The sequence below is a fragment of the Mastigoproctus giganteus genome, chromosome 3 (genome assembly GCF_048544385.1).
Source record: "Mastigoproctus giganteus isolate SK-2022 chromosome 3, ASM4854438v1, whole genome shotgun sequence".
Taxonomy (NCBI): Eukaryota; Metazoa; Arthropoda; class Arachnida; order Uropygi; family Thelyphonidae; genus Mastigoproctus; species Mastigoproctus giganteus.
The window spans coordinates 230,602,068-230,618,327 of NC_143577.1; the positions used below are offsets into that span (position 1 = coordinate 230,602,068).

General features: G+C 36.8%; 1 protein-coding gene across 1 annotated transcript in view; it reads left to right on the forward strand.

Annotated features, from left to right (window-relative positions):
• LOC150088829 (uncharacterized) overlaps positions 1 to 10,890 on the forward strand; it is a 247,355-nt gene extending 236,465 nt beyond the window's left edge. Inside the window, exons 30-31 of the mRNA XM_090370333.1 lie at positions 3,298 to 3,404; positions 10,265 to 10,890. Coding sequence (XP_090226459.1) covers positions 3,298 to 3,404; positions 10,265 to 10,868 — 711 coding nt within the window. The 3' untranslated portion in view covers positions 10,869 to 10,890. The remainder of the gene's footprint in view (positions 1 to 3,297; positions 3,405 to 10,264) is intronic.
• The last annotated feature ends 5,370 nt before the right edge of the window (positions 10,891 to 16,260 follow it).

Consider the following 16,260-nt stretch of genomic DNA (forward strand, 5'->3'; position numbering starts at 1 on the left):
CTCTGCATTTTTTTTCGTTCTCTATGTTTTTGAACACGTTATTTTTCTCAACATGGAAGGCTTCTTCGGTAGCTTTGAAGCTTTTATTCTTACATAATATTACTACCCGCTACTTACTCTATTGTATCAACATTAGCGACTGGTTAGCATTGTTAGCGCCACTTAGGAAGTGATGTCATTTGCATCATTTCTGTACGAAAATTTCATTACCAATTGGTTTTGTTTCAGTGCCCAAATGTTGTAGGTGCCACCAAAGATGTTTTCACATCAAAAAAAAAAAAAAAGTAGATAAGAAAATAAAAATTATATGCTTCCCTCATACAGTTAACTATCCAGTTGGCCTTTGAGTTGTTTAAACTGTAAGCCTTAACCACCAGTGAGGGCAACCTGTTCCAGCAGTCAATGACTCACTGGTTAAAAGAAAACTTCCTACAATCTAATCTAAACCTCAACCCCTGTAATTTGAATTTATTCCCTGGTTCTGGAATTCTTTATAACAGTGAAAATTCCACCTTCATTCATTTTACTAATCTCTCTATAGCCCACATTAATCAGTCTTTCCTTGTATGGTCGTCCTTTTGCCAATCTCACCCTTTTGGTTGCTCGTCTTTGGATCCTTTCAAGAAGCTCTATCTTTTTTTCAGATGAGATCTCCATGATCGTGTTCCTGTTACTGAACCTCATCTGAGGTTCAGTAACATAGGAAAGGGCCTTTGCACCCCATTTGTTTGAAAGTATGCATGCCATTCTTGCAAAAGAAATTCATTTTACTAATTAAGATTGGCCATGGTGTGATACTCCCATAACAAGAAAAGTGCAGAGCTCGCAGGCTTAGTTAATGAATAAAGCTTGATCATAAAATCTCTTCTATGCCTGGACTGGATTGGGTTAATCTTTACAAGCGGGTACCACTGCCATGAATTTTTCCGAAGGAATGGCATAATGTAGTGTTTGACAAGCAGAACTCCTCCCATCTGATCGTGTAATCACATGACACTTATGCCAAGAGAACTCCCTAGACTGCACTTTGTTTTTGCAAGCTGGTCACGCGACATCTATCGTTCCATGGCAGTACTTTTCCTCTGATCTTGACAAGCAGAGAGAGAGAGAGAGAGAATACGGGTACCTTTTTCTACACATCCAAATAATGACAGGAAAGTAGTGCTACAGTGAATGGCGAGAGAACTGCCTAGACAACACCTTGCCTTCGCCAGCTGACTGTGTGACATCAATTGTGCCATAATGGTGCTTTCTCCCTGATCTTGAACAAGCAGAGAGAGAGAGAGAGAGAGAGAGAGAGAATACTAGGAATAATAGGGAAGTGGCTCTATGACGAATGTTGTCTTTCCACTGTCTGCATGCCAGCATGGCATGCAATCGATCACACCAGCATACCGTATCGGACAGCTGCTGCTTTCCCCCCAAATCTCAGCAATAAGCAGTCAGAGGGAATATGAGTACCCTTTTCTACATGCACTAATGTATCGAGCGGATGGGGTAAGCTGGTCACGTGACATCCATGCTGCTGTTTCCCCTTGGATACAAGGTGACAAGCAATCAGAGAAAATATGGGTACCCTTTTCTACACTGTAATGCATCGGACAGAGTAAGGTGGTCGCTTGACCCTTTCTCTCAGTTAATTTCATCTCATTTCCACACCTGGGACACTCACTCTGAAACCATCCTTGAAATAAAAAAAAAATTCAGTCTCTCCTGAGGGTTCATGGCGTGCACCTTCTTCAATAGCAAAAATGGAAATGACCTCTTTTGCTAAATAAAACAATGCATCTTCAACGAAAAAGAGCAGGAATTGATAGCCAATGGAAACCAATCCAAAACCAAATGAGTGGTAATTAGCAACCAGTCAAAACATCAAAATGGGAAAAAGTAAATTACACAGGTCTACTCATTTGCTGCTGAATGGCTTTCTTTGGCCATCAGTTCCCGCTCTTTTTGTTACCGGTGAAATGATGTAGTACATTGATGTGTTTTAATCCTGAGAACATGTTACCCCATCCATCCAATGCCAATGAAAACAAAATGTGTGTGCTTTTAAATTCTTCCCAATTGTAGAAAAGGGCACCCATATTCTCTCAGATTGCTTGTTGCCAAGATTTGAGGGAAAGCAGCGGCACAGATGTCATGAGACCAGCTTACCCTATCCATCCGATGCATTAGTGTGTGTGGAGAAGGGTACCTGTATTCTCTCTGATTGCTTGTCGCTGGAATCTGAGAGAAAACAGCAGCAGCATGGCGGCATAGATATCATATCAGCTTATGATAATGTGTTTTTATCTTGAGAATTAAGGATTAAAAAACAGCCGGTGAAATGACGTACGTATTTTCCTTCTATTTTGTGTACTGTAACCCTTTATATTGGTGTGTTTTAATCTTAAGAATGTTAATCTTTACACGCAGATACCCCTTCCTTCGATTTTTGCTACCCTATCCCATACGGTATACTGATGCGATCGATTGCATGCCATGCTAACACACAGTCAGTGGAAAGACAGCATTTGCTGTAGTGCCACCTCCCTATCATTCTTAGGATGTGTAGAAAAATGTACCCATACTCTCTCTCTCTGCTTGTCGGCAAGAAAGCACCATCATGGCACAATTGATGTCACGTGATAAGCTGGCAAAGGCAAGGTGCAGTCTAGGTAGTTCTCTCAGCATTCACTCGCTGTAGCGCCACTTTCCTAGCATTCTTTGAATGTGTAGAATAAGGTACCCATATTCTCTCTCTGCTTGTTGCTGAGATCAGAGGGAAAGCAATGGCATAGCACAATTGATGTCATATGACTAGCTTGCAAAAGCAAAGTGCAGACTAGGCAGCTCTCTTGGCATATAAGTGTCGTGTGATCAGATGGGAGGAGCTCCGCCTGTCAAATGCTGCATCATGCCACGCCTTCGGGAAAAATCACAGCCTGGGTACCCGCTTGTAAAGATTAACCCTGGATTTGATCGCAGAGTTAAATTTTGTTATAATTTGCAACATTTTTTTTCAGCACAACCCTGTACATTTCACCCAGGTTCTCAGTTCACATGCATTTGATATATCTTGATTACAGAATATATTCCTGGTTTCCTTCACGGTCAACTCTCCTAATAAGACTACTTCCGATTGAACCAAAGAAAATAAGCAAATTAATTTATTATAAGAAGATACACTAAGAAACCATTTCCAGAAACCAAAATAACTAACATTTATCTGTCAACTAATATGGCATTTTTTTAAAATTTACATTCCACAGTAAAATCAAATGCACTTCATTACAACCACTTTTTTTAAATCAGATAATAATGTTCTGGATGAAGCACCAGTTGCCAGTAAAGCCATTAGAAACATTTCTCTGTAGCTGTCTTAATCAGTTTGCTTATCCACTTGGCCTTTTACTATTTTGGTAAGTGTCTATAAGTATGAAAATTATTCTTTTATTTAAAAGTGTTTAGTCTATTAAAAATAACATTAAGATTATATTAAGAAAGGCTTTTGAATAGAGGTGAAACTCTATCTGTACGGTTGAACTATGTTCTCAGCCTAAGTGATATCTTAGCTCCGACATTAAACAAGGTTCAAGCCCAGCAAAATATATTCCTCATTAAACGCAATATAAAAAAGAAAACTTATATGTCACATAAGCAATATATTTTTTGCTTCAGTTAGCATATCTAGAACATCAGCTTCATGTGAGAGTGAAGAGCAGACCAGGCTTTCAGTTCTCTACTGTAAACAGGAGTATGAGCTCTTCAACAATACAACTTTAAAAGCTTTTAATGCTCTAAAAAATATTTCTCAATGAGATTTTTATATATTGAGATAGGAATTGATGAACGCTTCCTCACCAATATTCTCTACAAAAATGATTTTCTAAAACCATGATGCTTTAAGTTCAAGCCCAGAACTCGGGATATACCCAATCCTACAGGATTGGGTATAAGAACTCGGGATAGTTCTACACACACTATCCCGAGTTCTCTATCTCTAATTATCCAGTAATCATTGATCTTACTTTTAAACAGCAACAGACATGCCAACAAACTCTTTGGTGCAATAAATCAGTTGTGGGGGTAAACAACTCTGAGCACTCTGCAATTCCAAACCAGCTATACTATACTAATTTATTGGGTGTTCACTTCAGAGTGGTTGGCAGATGGGAAGGACTTTTTAAAACCAGTGACAGATAAAACTGCCAAATGTCTTTTGTAAATATGCCTACAAGTGATTGGAAAAAGAAGTTAATGTGATTGCAAAAACTATGCACATGACATTAGCTGAACAATGTTGAAAAAAAGTCACAAGTTAAGAGTTTCATGTCTGGGCAGAATTGCCCAGACATTAAAGGAGGGAGTATATGATGAGAGTCTTGTCAATCAATTTGGACCCAAAGGGATTGTGCAAGGCTCATGGTATAGAATTTTGCACAGCATGGTCTGTGCTTGTTAACAGGAGAGACTGGTTCTACAGGTATTGATACACTTAAATAGTAAAGGTGCAAGAATATTTGCTGATGCTATCAAAGCAATGTTATGTTGGTTGGAAAACTGCTAGCTTAGGGGATACACAGAATAATAGATTAAAATAGCTGCAGGCAGAGATGAAAGTGATTCTTGCACTACTTCTAGTGGAATATACAACAGCCTGGAAAGCAAGGTGTCAGGGATTTCAAGGCCTGCTGTGAGTCATCATGGAACAAGTAAATATATGGGTGTCATTAGGGTAACTAACACAAAGAACAGTGCATGTATACTTACAATGCTAGGAGCACAGTAAATAATTTTGATGAATTTAAAGTGTTGGTCAAGTCACCAAATGTAGACACCATGGGGATATGGGGTCACTCAGCAGATATAGGAGATGCAGCATTTGAATATTGGGAGTACAGTGTGTACAGAAAGAACAGAAGGGGTAGTTATGCCCTTAGTTAAGAAGGACATAAATTCAAAGGCAAGTGCATCCAGTGGACACAAGAAGCCAGTGCAATGTTGAGTGTTTGGCGGCACCTCCGTAGCCAGGTGGGCAGGAGCAGCAGTGCACAGCACACGCTTCTTGATTAGACTGGGGTTCGAGCCTGTGACCACCAAATACGGAAAGGTCAGGGAATGACCACCGCATATCCCCGGAGCAATATGGCCTTAGTTGCTAATGCTCCTAAAATAACAACTAGAGTGTTTGGTATGACATAAGCACTGGTAAAACAAACTGAGAGGAGCAGTGTGTTATAGGCCTAATTACTCTATTGAGCACAAAGAATAACTGTACAGAGAACTAGAATGGGCCAATAAATCAGAATGTCTTGTAATGGAATATTTTAATATTTCAGATATTTCAAAGAATAACTGTACAGAGAACTAAAATGGGCCAATAAATCAGAATGTCTTGTAATGGAATATTTTAACTTTTCAGATATTGACTGGAAGTTGTGGGTTGGTCACACACACACTAGCCAAACTTTTGTGAATTTACTGGATGACTGTTTTCTGCAGCAGCACATTAGAGAGGCAACCAGAGGGAATAATACTCTCAATCTGATTATCAGCAGTGATTATTCATGCATTAAGATCTGCAGATAAAAGAACTACTATGTGGCAGTGATCACAATGTATTGATGTGGGATTTATTTAAAGATATAACTACCATCAAGGTTAAAGGGAAGGTTTTTGCTTTCATAAAGGTGATTACAGTGGGCTCATAAAGTTTTTAAATTCTACACAGTGGGACCACCTATTACCAACAGCAAATTCTAAATGGGAGGCATTCAAAGAAATAATCATAGAAGCTACTAGGCTTTTCATACCAACTAAGAAATACTGTTTCGGCCTAGATGTAAATGGATGCCAGATGAACTAGTGAGACTTCTCGCCAGGAGCGGATTAAGGTCGGTTGAGGCCCCAGGCGCAGAAGAAAATATTGGGCCCCTTAAAAAAAAGAGAGAGAGAGAGACAGGGAAAATAAAAATACATGTTAACCATTTTTTTAAATAAGTAAAAAATATTATGTACTATTAATGTTTTATTTCCAATAAAATTTGAATATAATATAGGTATAATATAATTAATAATAGCATAATAATAATCACAAAAAAAAAAAAAAAAAAAAAGTTTTGAACTAATAGTTGAACATATTAGTTTAACTATTAGTTGAACTAATATGTTCAACTAATTTGTTGGGGTTTTGCGTGGGCCCTTCAGAAGTCGAGGCCCAGGGCGCACGCCCGGTGCGCCCGCCGTTAAATCCGCCTCTGCTTGTGGCAGAGAAGAAAAATACATGGGATGCATATAAATTATCAGATGATACAGAAGCCTATGGTATAAACTTATCTGTAATCAATTCACAGATTAGGAGAAATCTTTTGCAATAGATGCAAAGAAAAACAGCAAAGATTAACTATGTAAACACTAAAAGGAAGGAGATGATTCACATTGGTCCTCTTGATATCGATGGTTCAATTGTTGACGATCCTGCCCAGGTTGCTGACAAACTGAATAAGTATTTTGTATCTAAATTCAGAGATGATTAATTCTTTAGAGAAGTGGGTGCCAGAAATTTATCTAATTCCAACAGATGTTAAATGATTTCGATAACTGAGAGGAAAGTGGAAGCGAAATTGATGAAGTTAAACATAAGAAAAGCACCTTGCGTCAATGGGGTCTATCCAATTATATTAAGGGAGGCAACAAAGGAGGTAAGCAAACCCTTAGCCATAATTATGAGAGCATCCTTTGGATTGAGGGGAAGTCCTTGTGGACTGAAGATGTGCAAATGTATCCCAATTCACAATGGGGGGGGAGATCAAAGGGTGACAGGAGTAATTACAGGCTTGTTAGCTTAACTTCTGTTCCAAAGAAAATAATGGAGTTACTGGTTAAAGAAGTAATGCAGGATTGAGTGCAGTTATATTTCAGCCACAGATGGGTTGTTAAGGGGAAATCTTGTCTGACCAATTTGATTGGTTACTATGATGCAGGCGCCTCCGTAGCCAGGTGGGAAGGAGCAGCAGTGCGTAGCATACGCTTCTTGATTAGACCGGGGTTCGAGCCCATCACCACCAAATACAGAGGATGCGGAAAGGTCCGGGAATGACCACTGCATACCCCCGAGCAATATGGCCTTAGTTGCTAATGCTCCAAATAACTGTTCTTAATACTATGATGCAGCCACAAAGGAACTGGATTCAAAAAATAATTTTGATATCATATCAAAAGATTTCAGGAAAGCTTTTGATACTGTTACACACAAATTACTGCATAAATTGGAGTAGTGTGGCATTAAGGACAAGTTACTGCTATGGATAAAGGGCTGGTTTATTGGGAGAAGACAAGAGTGTTTATCAGTGGACACTGTTCTTTGTGGAGTATTGTTATCAGTGGAGTCCCCCAGGATTCAGTGATGGGTTCACTGTTGTTTTCTTTATTTATTAATGATAGTATATGAAGCTTAAAGTCTACGTTTGCAGATGATACAAAGGTTGGCAGGCTTTTTAATGATAGTAATCAAAATAAGCTATTGCACCAAGATCTAGAAAAATTAGGCAGCTCGGCTGAGAAATGGAAATTGAAGTTTAACATTGACAAATGCAAGGTGCTATGTACAGGCAGGTAGAGTTAACCCAGAGTAACATACCATGTGTGTGGTACAACACTCAGAGTAGTGGAAAATGAAAGAGACCTTGGGGGAATAGTGCAGACTGCTGCCAGAATAGCTCATGAGGTTTTGCCAGTGGTATACAGGAATTTTACTAGAATGGATAAGGTGGTTATCCCATTGTATAAGGCAATGGTCAAGCAACATCTTAAATACTGCATACAGGTCTGTAGGCCTCATTTTAGGAAGGACATAGAGATGCTGAACAGGTATAGAGAAGAGCAATGAGATTGGTGAGGAAACAAAAGAATGCTTTCACCAAGAAAGACTTCAGTTCTGCAAGTTGCAGCATCTGAAGACTAGGCTCCTGCAAGGTGATCTGATTGAGGCATTTAAGACTTTGCATGTATTGAGAAAGCCCAGTGCTGATAGCATTCTTCCTGTTGATGAAAATGCACACAAGGGGGCATAAATTTAAAATTGAGGATGTACAGTTGCAGAATCGATATGTGGAGATTTGCCTTATACAATTCCTTGTTAATGTTAGGTGGTTGATTGGTGGATAAATTTCCATCTGTTATTGTGGAAGTGTGGAGTTTGAATAAATTCAAGGAAGAACCATGCAAATTATTGGAGAGGATGGATAAATGAAATGGGAATTTTCTTTTTTTTTTTTATAAGCTTGCTTTCTTGCATCCTATGCTACTACTAAGAAAAGAAAAAAACAAACAAAAAAAAAAAAAAAATTGATGTTTGTTACCAGTTTCATTTCATCAATTCAGTGCAATTCATTTGGTGCACATATTGATGTTTTTATTTTTTTGCACCCATTTCATTTGTTACTGCATGATAGTACCAAATCAGATTTGTCTGAAAAGATCTCCACCTTAACAAATTCATGCTGTGATTTCAGTATAACTTTGCTTCTTGTCAAGATGATTCTGCATTACTTCCTGGAAAAGAAGCCAATTTGGGTCTGTGATTGCTCACTTCGTCTTTTGCTCTCCTTTTGTGAATAGGAGAAATATTTGCACATCTTCAATCTGTTTAGAACTCCCCCGAACCCAAGGATCTCTCATAATTATGGCAAATAGTTTGTTTGCTTCTTCTGCTGTTTAAATATAACTGAATATATTCTACGAGTTCCAGATGCTTTATTTACTTTTAGCTTCAACAATTTCTCTTCCACTCTTTATTCTTGCACAGAAAAACAATTGGGAGTAATAAAAATTAATGGAATACCACACAAGCATGATCCAATTTTACCATAGTTTGGTTAATGTTAAGAGGGATTGTAGGAATAAATGATTACATGTTATTTGAGATATCAATGAAAAATATTTAGTGTCAAAAATTAATACTGGGTGTGAATACAAATGCTTACTCAGGTGTACATTCAGAGGGGTGATGAATGTTATCTTCCAGAATGTTACTCTATGCTTGTCCCACTTGAGCTCTCAATTAGGGATCAAAATTGCATGTATTGAATTTGAGGTCAGGTACCTTCCAGTACTGTCCAAGCCACACTCAGGTGGTGATAGATCTAGTGATCTTGCAGGCCACAGGAGGGCATTCACATCTAGAAAAAGCCTGTTAATGTTGGAATATGTGGATAGGTATTATCCATCACCAAAAAACGGAGGCCAATGGGTTTATGAAACTTAACTTAATAATGGACTGTCATACTAGACTCCAGTCATGAGAGTCGTTTTTGTATCATACTGGATGGCTTCCTAAACCATTACACCGGGAGTTAATGTTGTGTGCATATCTCCCTTTTTCTCTCCCGGAGTGTCTTCTAAACTTCATTTGTCCATCACTCACACCAAGGCTGAAATGGCTCTCATCACTAAACATCATTCCAATGATCCATAGAATGCAAGGTAAACAGTTTAGTCACAATTGCAGTCCCGCTTCCAGTACACAATTGTGAGGGTCATAACATCTCTAATTTGAGCAGAATTGATGACATTGTCTTTTGGGGGAGCACTCTGGAATGCCTTCCTCTTCCCATTTTGTCCAACATTGACAGAATGTAGATTTCTCTGCCCATAGGCCAGCCAACCATTCTCTTGAAATCTGTCTGTCTGGTTTGACGTACAGGGCAATTTATCTTCATCTCACCATTATTTTAGGAATGCAATCACTTTTAAACAAAAATTTCATAATTTTTATGCAAAAAAGAAATAGTAATTTCAACTCTAGAATTTGTTCATAAAGATCTGTTACCTACCGAAAATTTGTTCCTTTAATCCCTCTTTAATGGTATTCTGATTTTCATCTCCTTTAGGATTACAGTTTATTTACAGTTTATATTTGGTTAATCTTTGGATAGGATTGCTTTTTAGTTAACTTACAGAAATGGCTAAATTTTACATAAATAAATAAACACATCATTAATGAATTGAATGTTATTTATATTTTTAATTATGAGATATTTACAAAATTTTAAATAGACAGAAATTATTATCACTGTGATCAAGTTTTTGCTGTCCTTTCATTGATAAACAGTAGTTTTGTAACTACATTCAAATTTCTTACCATAGATTACTTTGTTAATTTAAATAATATAGGAACACATTAACTTGCCACTTATACCAATTTGAAGTTGAGTTTCTACTAAGCTATAAATTATTTTTTTATTTGATATAGTCTATAACTGTGTACAATTCTTTACAGCAGTGACCCAAGCCAAAGTACAGCATATCCTTATCAACAGTTTCTTTCTCAGCTATCTACAAACTTTTGTCTTGGCTTAGCAGCAACAATAATAGAGCATGCCAAACTGGATAAACACCACACTGAACTGATGGAGAAAATAATGGGAGTTACAGGCACTGCTTCACTTTTACGGCAGATCCATACATCAGATGGAGTGAGTGGATGGGATGAATCTGTGCCTCCCCAACGTTTGTGGGATGAAATATTTCACAATTTACAGAAAGGAGCAATTTTACGTGCAACACTTCACTTAAGTGCAAGTGATGTAGACTTGTTAACTAAGTCTTTGGTAGGTGAGAAGCTGTATGGACATATTTATACTTCTGAAAAAGAAAACACTTCAGTGCCAGAAAGTGATGTCGTTTTGTTTACATGTGGTCATTATTATACAGCACATATGTTTAAAACATCTGTTTTGCCAAGTTTTAAGGACTCTCTGCGCAAAATTTCTCGCTCCCTGCCTAAAACAAGCAAACTTGTAGTATCTGCATTTCACATGCAGGATGTTATACCTGCAGCATGTCCAACTTGTGTACTTACTGAGATAAAAAGTGAAATTTAATATATCTTTGGTAAAGATTTCTACTGTAGCATTGTAATTTAATTATGTAAATTTTTTTTGGTCAACTTTAAACTGTGAAAAGAATACTTTTCACTTATTTAAATAAGAAAATATTTAGATTTACACAATAAATAATTTGTTTCTTACTCTACTTGTGTCACTCACTTTTCAATAAATTGCTATTTAATTTTCCTTTATCCCATTAAAAATTTATTTTTTTGAAATACAGTTGGAATGTGGTATGTTATTATAGTAACATATTTGTGCACATGCAGGAAGTAGACAGCATAATGAAAATACTATTCTGATAGCTGTAAGGGGTAAAGTTGCTTTTATGGACTTATTACAATTAAAACTACTATGGCTGAATGTAGTTTCATTACTTTTCCAGCAGGGCTGCAGAATTCATAAAGATACTAGAAGCTGGTGACTACCTGTAAATCAAGAGTTACAGATTAATAATTAATGTACATGCTTGAACACTGTAAAAAATGCTATAAACTAATACAGATAATGTATACATGTATTCCAGTAATTGTTACTATCTGTTCAAACTCTAGCATTAGTGCTAATGCTAGGGTTTGATAAACATATGGCCTCTCCTATTTAAATAACTTCTCATGTGTGAATGTAGATGCAAAATTTTCATTTATTTCGTCAACTATCTGAGAATGATCATCTTCAGTCAAATCTTTGATATCAAGTGGACCAATGTACTTCATCCTCACTAATAGAAGATATATCGTGATTGATGTTACCGTCCTGAATAAGGTAAACGTTGGAAGTGATCACAGAATCATAAGATCTACACTTGATATAGGTGTAGGAAAGATTTTTTTTGTTTTGGAACATTAGCAACTAAGGCCATATTGCTCCAGGGATATGTGGTGGTCATTCCCTGACCTTTCCGCATCCTGTGTCTGCATTGGTCACGGGATCATGCCCCGGTCTAATCAAGAAGCGTGTGCTACGCACTGCTGCTCCTGCCCACCTGGCTACAGAGGCACCTATATGTAAGGAAAAAACTGACTCGAGTAAATAATACAAAGGTCTTTGAGATAACTGAAGAGGAGAAAAAGCAGGATGTACTGGAACTTAAGCACAAGTTTGAGCTATTGCAGACTGCTCAGGACCAAGATATCGACGAGGAATATTACAACTTTCTGAAAGTGATAAAGCCCAAGAAACCTATAGGGAAAAAGAAATCCAAAGAAGAAAAAATTAGTCAAGAAACATTGGTATGATGAACTGAAGGCAACAAATGAAGAGCAAGATAAACACTGACAAGGAGAAAATTGAGTATACTGAGTTATGCAAAGCCATTAGAAAGAGACTCAGAGAGGACATAAGAAGATTAAACACAAGAAAAGTAGAACAAAGGATTTAAATCAGCAGCCATTAGCAGTAATACAGAAAGACAAATGATACTGAAACTGAAGAATAGCGATGGTGTACTTATTAATAGCAGAGAAGGCATAATTCAAATAGCAGAAGACTACTATAGAGAATTATACAAGAAGCGAGGGAATGATGCTAGCAGTGGGGAAGATGGATCGCAAATTAGCAACACATGCGGCATACCCGATATTCTTCCTGATGAGGTAGAACATTCATTGAAGAAAATGAAGAATCAGAAAGCCCCAGGGGAAGATGAAGTTACTGTACAGTTGTTAAAATTGGGAGGAAGAGACATAACACAAAAACTGGCAAGGCTCTTCCCAAAGTGCATTAGAAAAGGTGTGACGCCTAAGCAGTGGAATAATGATATCATAGTTTTGCTGCATAAGAAAGGAGATAAATCAGAAATTATAGACCAATTAGCTTGTTATCCCACATCTACAAGTTGTTCACAAGGGTCATTACTAACAGATTAGAAGAATACTTGATGAGAATCAAACCGAAAGAGCAAGCTGGCTTTAGGAGAAGATTCTCAACTGTGGATCACCTTCACGTAATGTCACAGCTAATAGAGAAAGCAAATGAATATAAAACACCATTATGCCTGGCATTTGACTCCATACAGCATAAGGCAATATTTCAGGCACTGGAAAGACAAGGCATAGATACCCCATATATTACGATTTTGAAGAAAATATATGTGAACGCTACCTCCTTTATTAGACTAGACAAAGACAGTAGGAAATTTAAAATCGAGAAAGGAGTTCAACAAGGAGACAATATCTCTGAAGCTGTATACTGCTGCTATTGAGGAAGCTTTCAGAAGATTAGACTGGTTGCAGAAAGGAGTCAATGTGAATGGAGAGTACCTAAACCATTTACGATTTGCAGATGACATTGTGGTCATAAGTCATGATCCCAAAGAATTAGAGGAAAATCTTAATCAGTTATGCACAGTTAGTAAGGATTTTGGACTAAAGATGAATATGGCTAAAACAAAAGTAATGGTGGACAAATATGCCACAGAAAGGGACATAATGATTGAGGGAGCAGTAATTGAAAAGGTGGGGTCATATACTTATCTGGGACAAGTTATTAGCTGTAATAAGGATAAATGGCTGGAAGTCAAGAGAAAAATAAATTTTGGATGGATAGCATTCAGGAAATATAATCACATACATAAGAGCAATATCCCAAATTGTCTGAAACGTAAAATAATGAACCAACATGACTTATGGAAGTGAAACTTGGGCACTCACCAAAAGAATGGAAGAGAAACAGATGGATTAGGCAGTAAACTCAAGTAAAGGACATTCTTATCAAAACTAAAGAACTAAAATGGTCTTGGGCAGGACACATAGCTCGAAGACATGATGACAGATAGACTAAGAAAATAACAGAATGGTACCCAAGAGGAGCTAGAAGAAAACCTGGAAGACAATTATTATTATTATTATTATTATTATTATTAGCCATATGGTACAAGGAAGCCTGAGGCTTATGCTGCACCAGCCAAAACAAAATTTCCAAGTTACCCTGAGAGAGAGAGAGAGAGAGAGAGAGCGAGAGCAAAAAAAGAGTCAGAAGTAGAAAGGAATCACCAAGAAAGAGAAGAATGATGATATCCAGCTGAGGACCCTGGGTGTGCCAAGCCCATACTCACCAGATGTGAGTCCCTGGTTTTAAAGTATAAAAGTTTCAAAAATGTTCCAAAAGCCATCCCCCCCCCCCAATTCACAAGAGCAATTATTTTTTGTGTATCATGTTCTTGAACATGCAGCCTGAATGGGAAATGCTCAGCTATCAATCATGATTAGTGAAAGCCAATGCAAATAAATGGAAGATACCAAGAATCAACACAAGCTGTCATGTTGCCAATCACATTGAAAACTGCATCAAACCTGTCACCATAACGGTGAAAAGATCACTAATTTTGTGCAGTCTTCAAAAAACCTCCCTGCAGGATAAAATGTGGTTTAAAAACAAGGTACACAAAAATGAAATGAAGAAAGGAAAAAAAAAAAGGAGAATTTTACAATTAACTAATTTGTAGTGAATGTAATACTATAAAGGGAATGAACACAAGGGCAAACATTAATTTTTTTTGCAAACAGATGAAGTTATATCTATAATGAAATTTATTTCTGAAGCACAGATAACAAAGGAAACCGATTGGTAAACTACCTTTAACTGCTTAGAGGTATTTTGGTAGGATGATAAGACAAGTCATTGCAGTCTAATACTGGAAATACTAGAGGTTCATAGAAAATAATTAATATCAAGTCAGAAACAGGGAAGTGGCAAAACATTTATTGAGACTGGAGATTTCAGTGTTCGGATGACACTTTATCAACATGTTGACAGAACGAACAATCTCTCCCAAAATACCCAAATCCTTAACAATCAGTATTATTTAGTAAAATTCCTTTAATACCGTTTGTGAGAAAAAGAAATAATAAATAAATAAAACAGTAAACCCTCTGTAACAGAATGAGAGAGAGAAAAAAAAAAAAAAAAATTTACAGATCATATAAATTATCTTTAAAATTAAGATGCATGTTCTTTAGATCTGCCCATGAGTTGACTAAGGCCATTTTGTAAACTATGGCAATCAAATAACTATCGTAACTGATGAACACTATAGTAGCACTGTAAAAATGCTACCAAACTGCCATTAAGAAATGCTAGTTTATAAACATATATTAACAATGGTGAGAGTATCTCTGCAAGGAATCGGAGTAAACTTCATGCAATGGATATTCCAAACACAAGCAGTGATACAGCTGTCTGTCTTTAATCTCAGAAAGGATAATGATATAAAATTCCAAATTAACACATTAACTGCCATAATGTAAAAATTATACAATGAGTACTGTAGTAGAGTTTTAGTATTGGCAAATGATGAAACGAAGCAAGCTTATACAGCATCGAGGAGAGAAAAAAAAAAAAAGAAACTTCCCACATCCCCTTCTAATGGCGGAGATGGATAGATGAAATTCGTGAGTTTGTGTGTAGTAAATGGATGGCCATTGCACAAAACAGAAGGAACTGGAAAGTTGCTGGAGAGGCCTTCATCCTGCAGTGGATTGAAAAAGGCTGATGATGTTTCAGGATAAGGATAATAAATTACTATAGAGAAATGTGGTTATCTCTCTGAGACTATTGTTGAAAAATAAACACTAATTGTACCACAAAACTAATGCAGAAATTAATGAAACAGTTTGGGCTATATTTGGCAAGGTGCAAACTTTGATTTTATTTTAATTAGATTGCTACTTATCTTCTTAAGATAGTACAATTACATATTGCTGAATATAACCATACCTGATGCATTAGTTTTGTAGCATAATGTGTGTTCCTTTTTTCCACAATAATAAATCACAGAAAGAAAGAAAAAATACAAACTATGAACACTGGTTCGTGCAAATCATACACTGGGATGAGTGTGCATGACTGCTAGGGTAGTGTGTTAACAAGCTTCTTTTTCTTAAAGCATAGTGCTCCAAATGAAAACTTGCTTCTCTGTTGGCAAAAAAAGCACAGTCAGTCCTCATATAGCACGAGAGTTGTGTTCCTAGAAGCCCTCGTGCAATATGAACAACAGGCCATATGGGGAAAATAGAGTTAGGTGCCGACCACCCAAGATTGAACACACATTTGTTACCAAACACAATAAATAATTGTAATAAAATATATTTTATTTTATTATGACTATTACGTAATAAAATAATGCTTTTGCTTCTATCGTAAGCAAACTTGTTTTTTGTTTGATTTTCTATCCAAACAGATAACAGCTGTTCCATCTCTTCCAATTCTTTGTGTCTTAATCTAATGGATTTTAATTACACTTTGAGTTGTTCCTGCTATGAAAGTTTTTATTTTCTCTGTATTCTTTGTAATTCTCAGCGTTGCCTCATTTAGGTCTGTAGCACGTGCAATATCACAGTCTTTCATTTCGCACAAAGCGCTTCACAATTTCATATTTTTTTCTCTA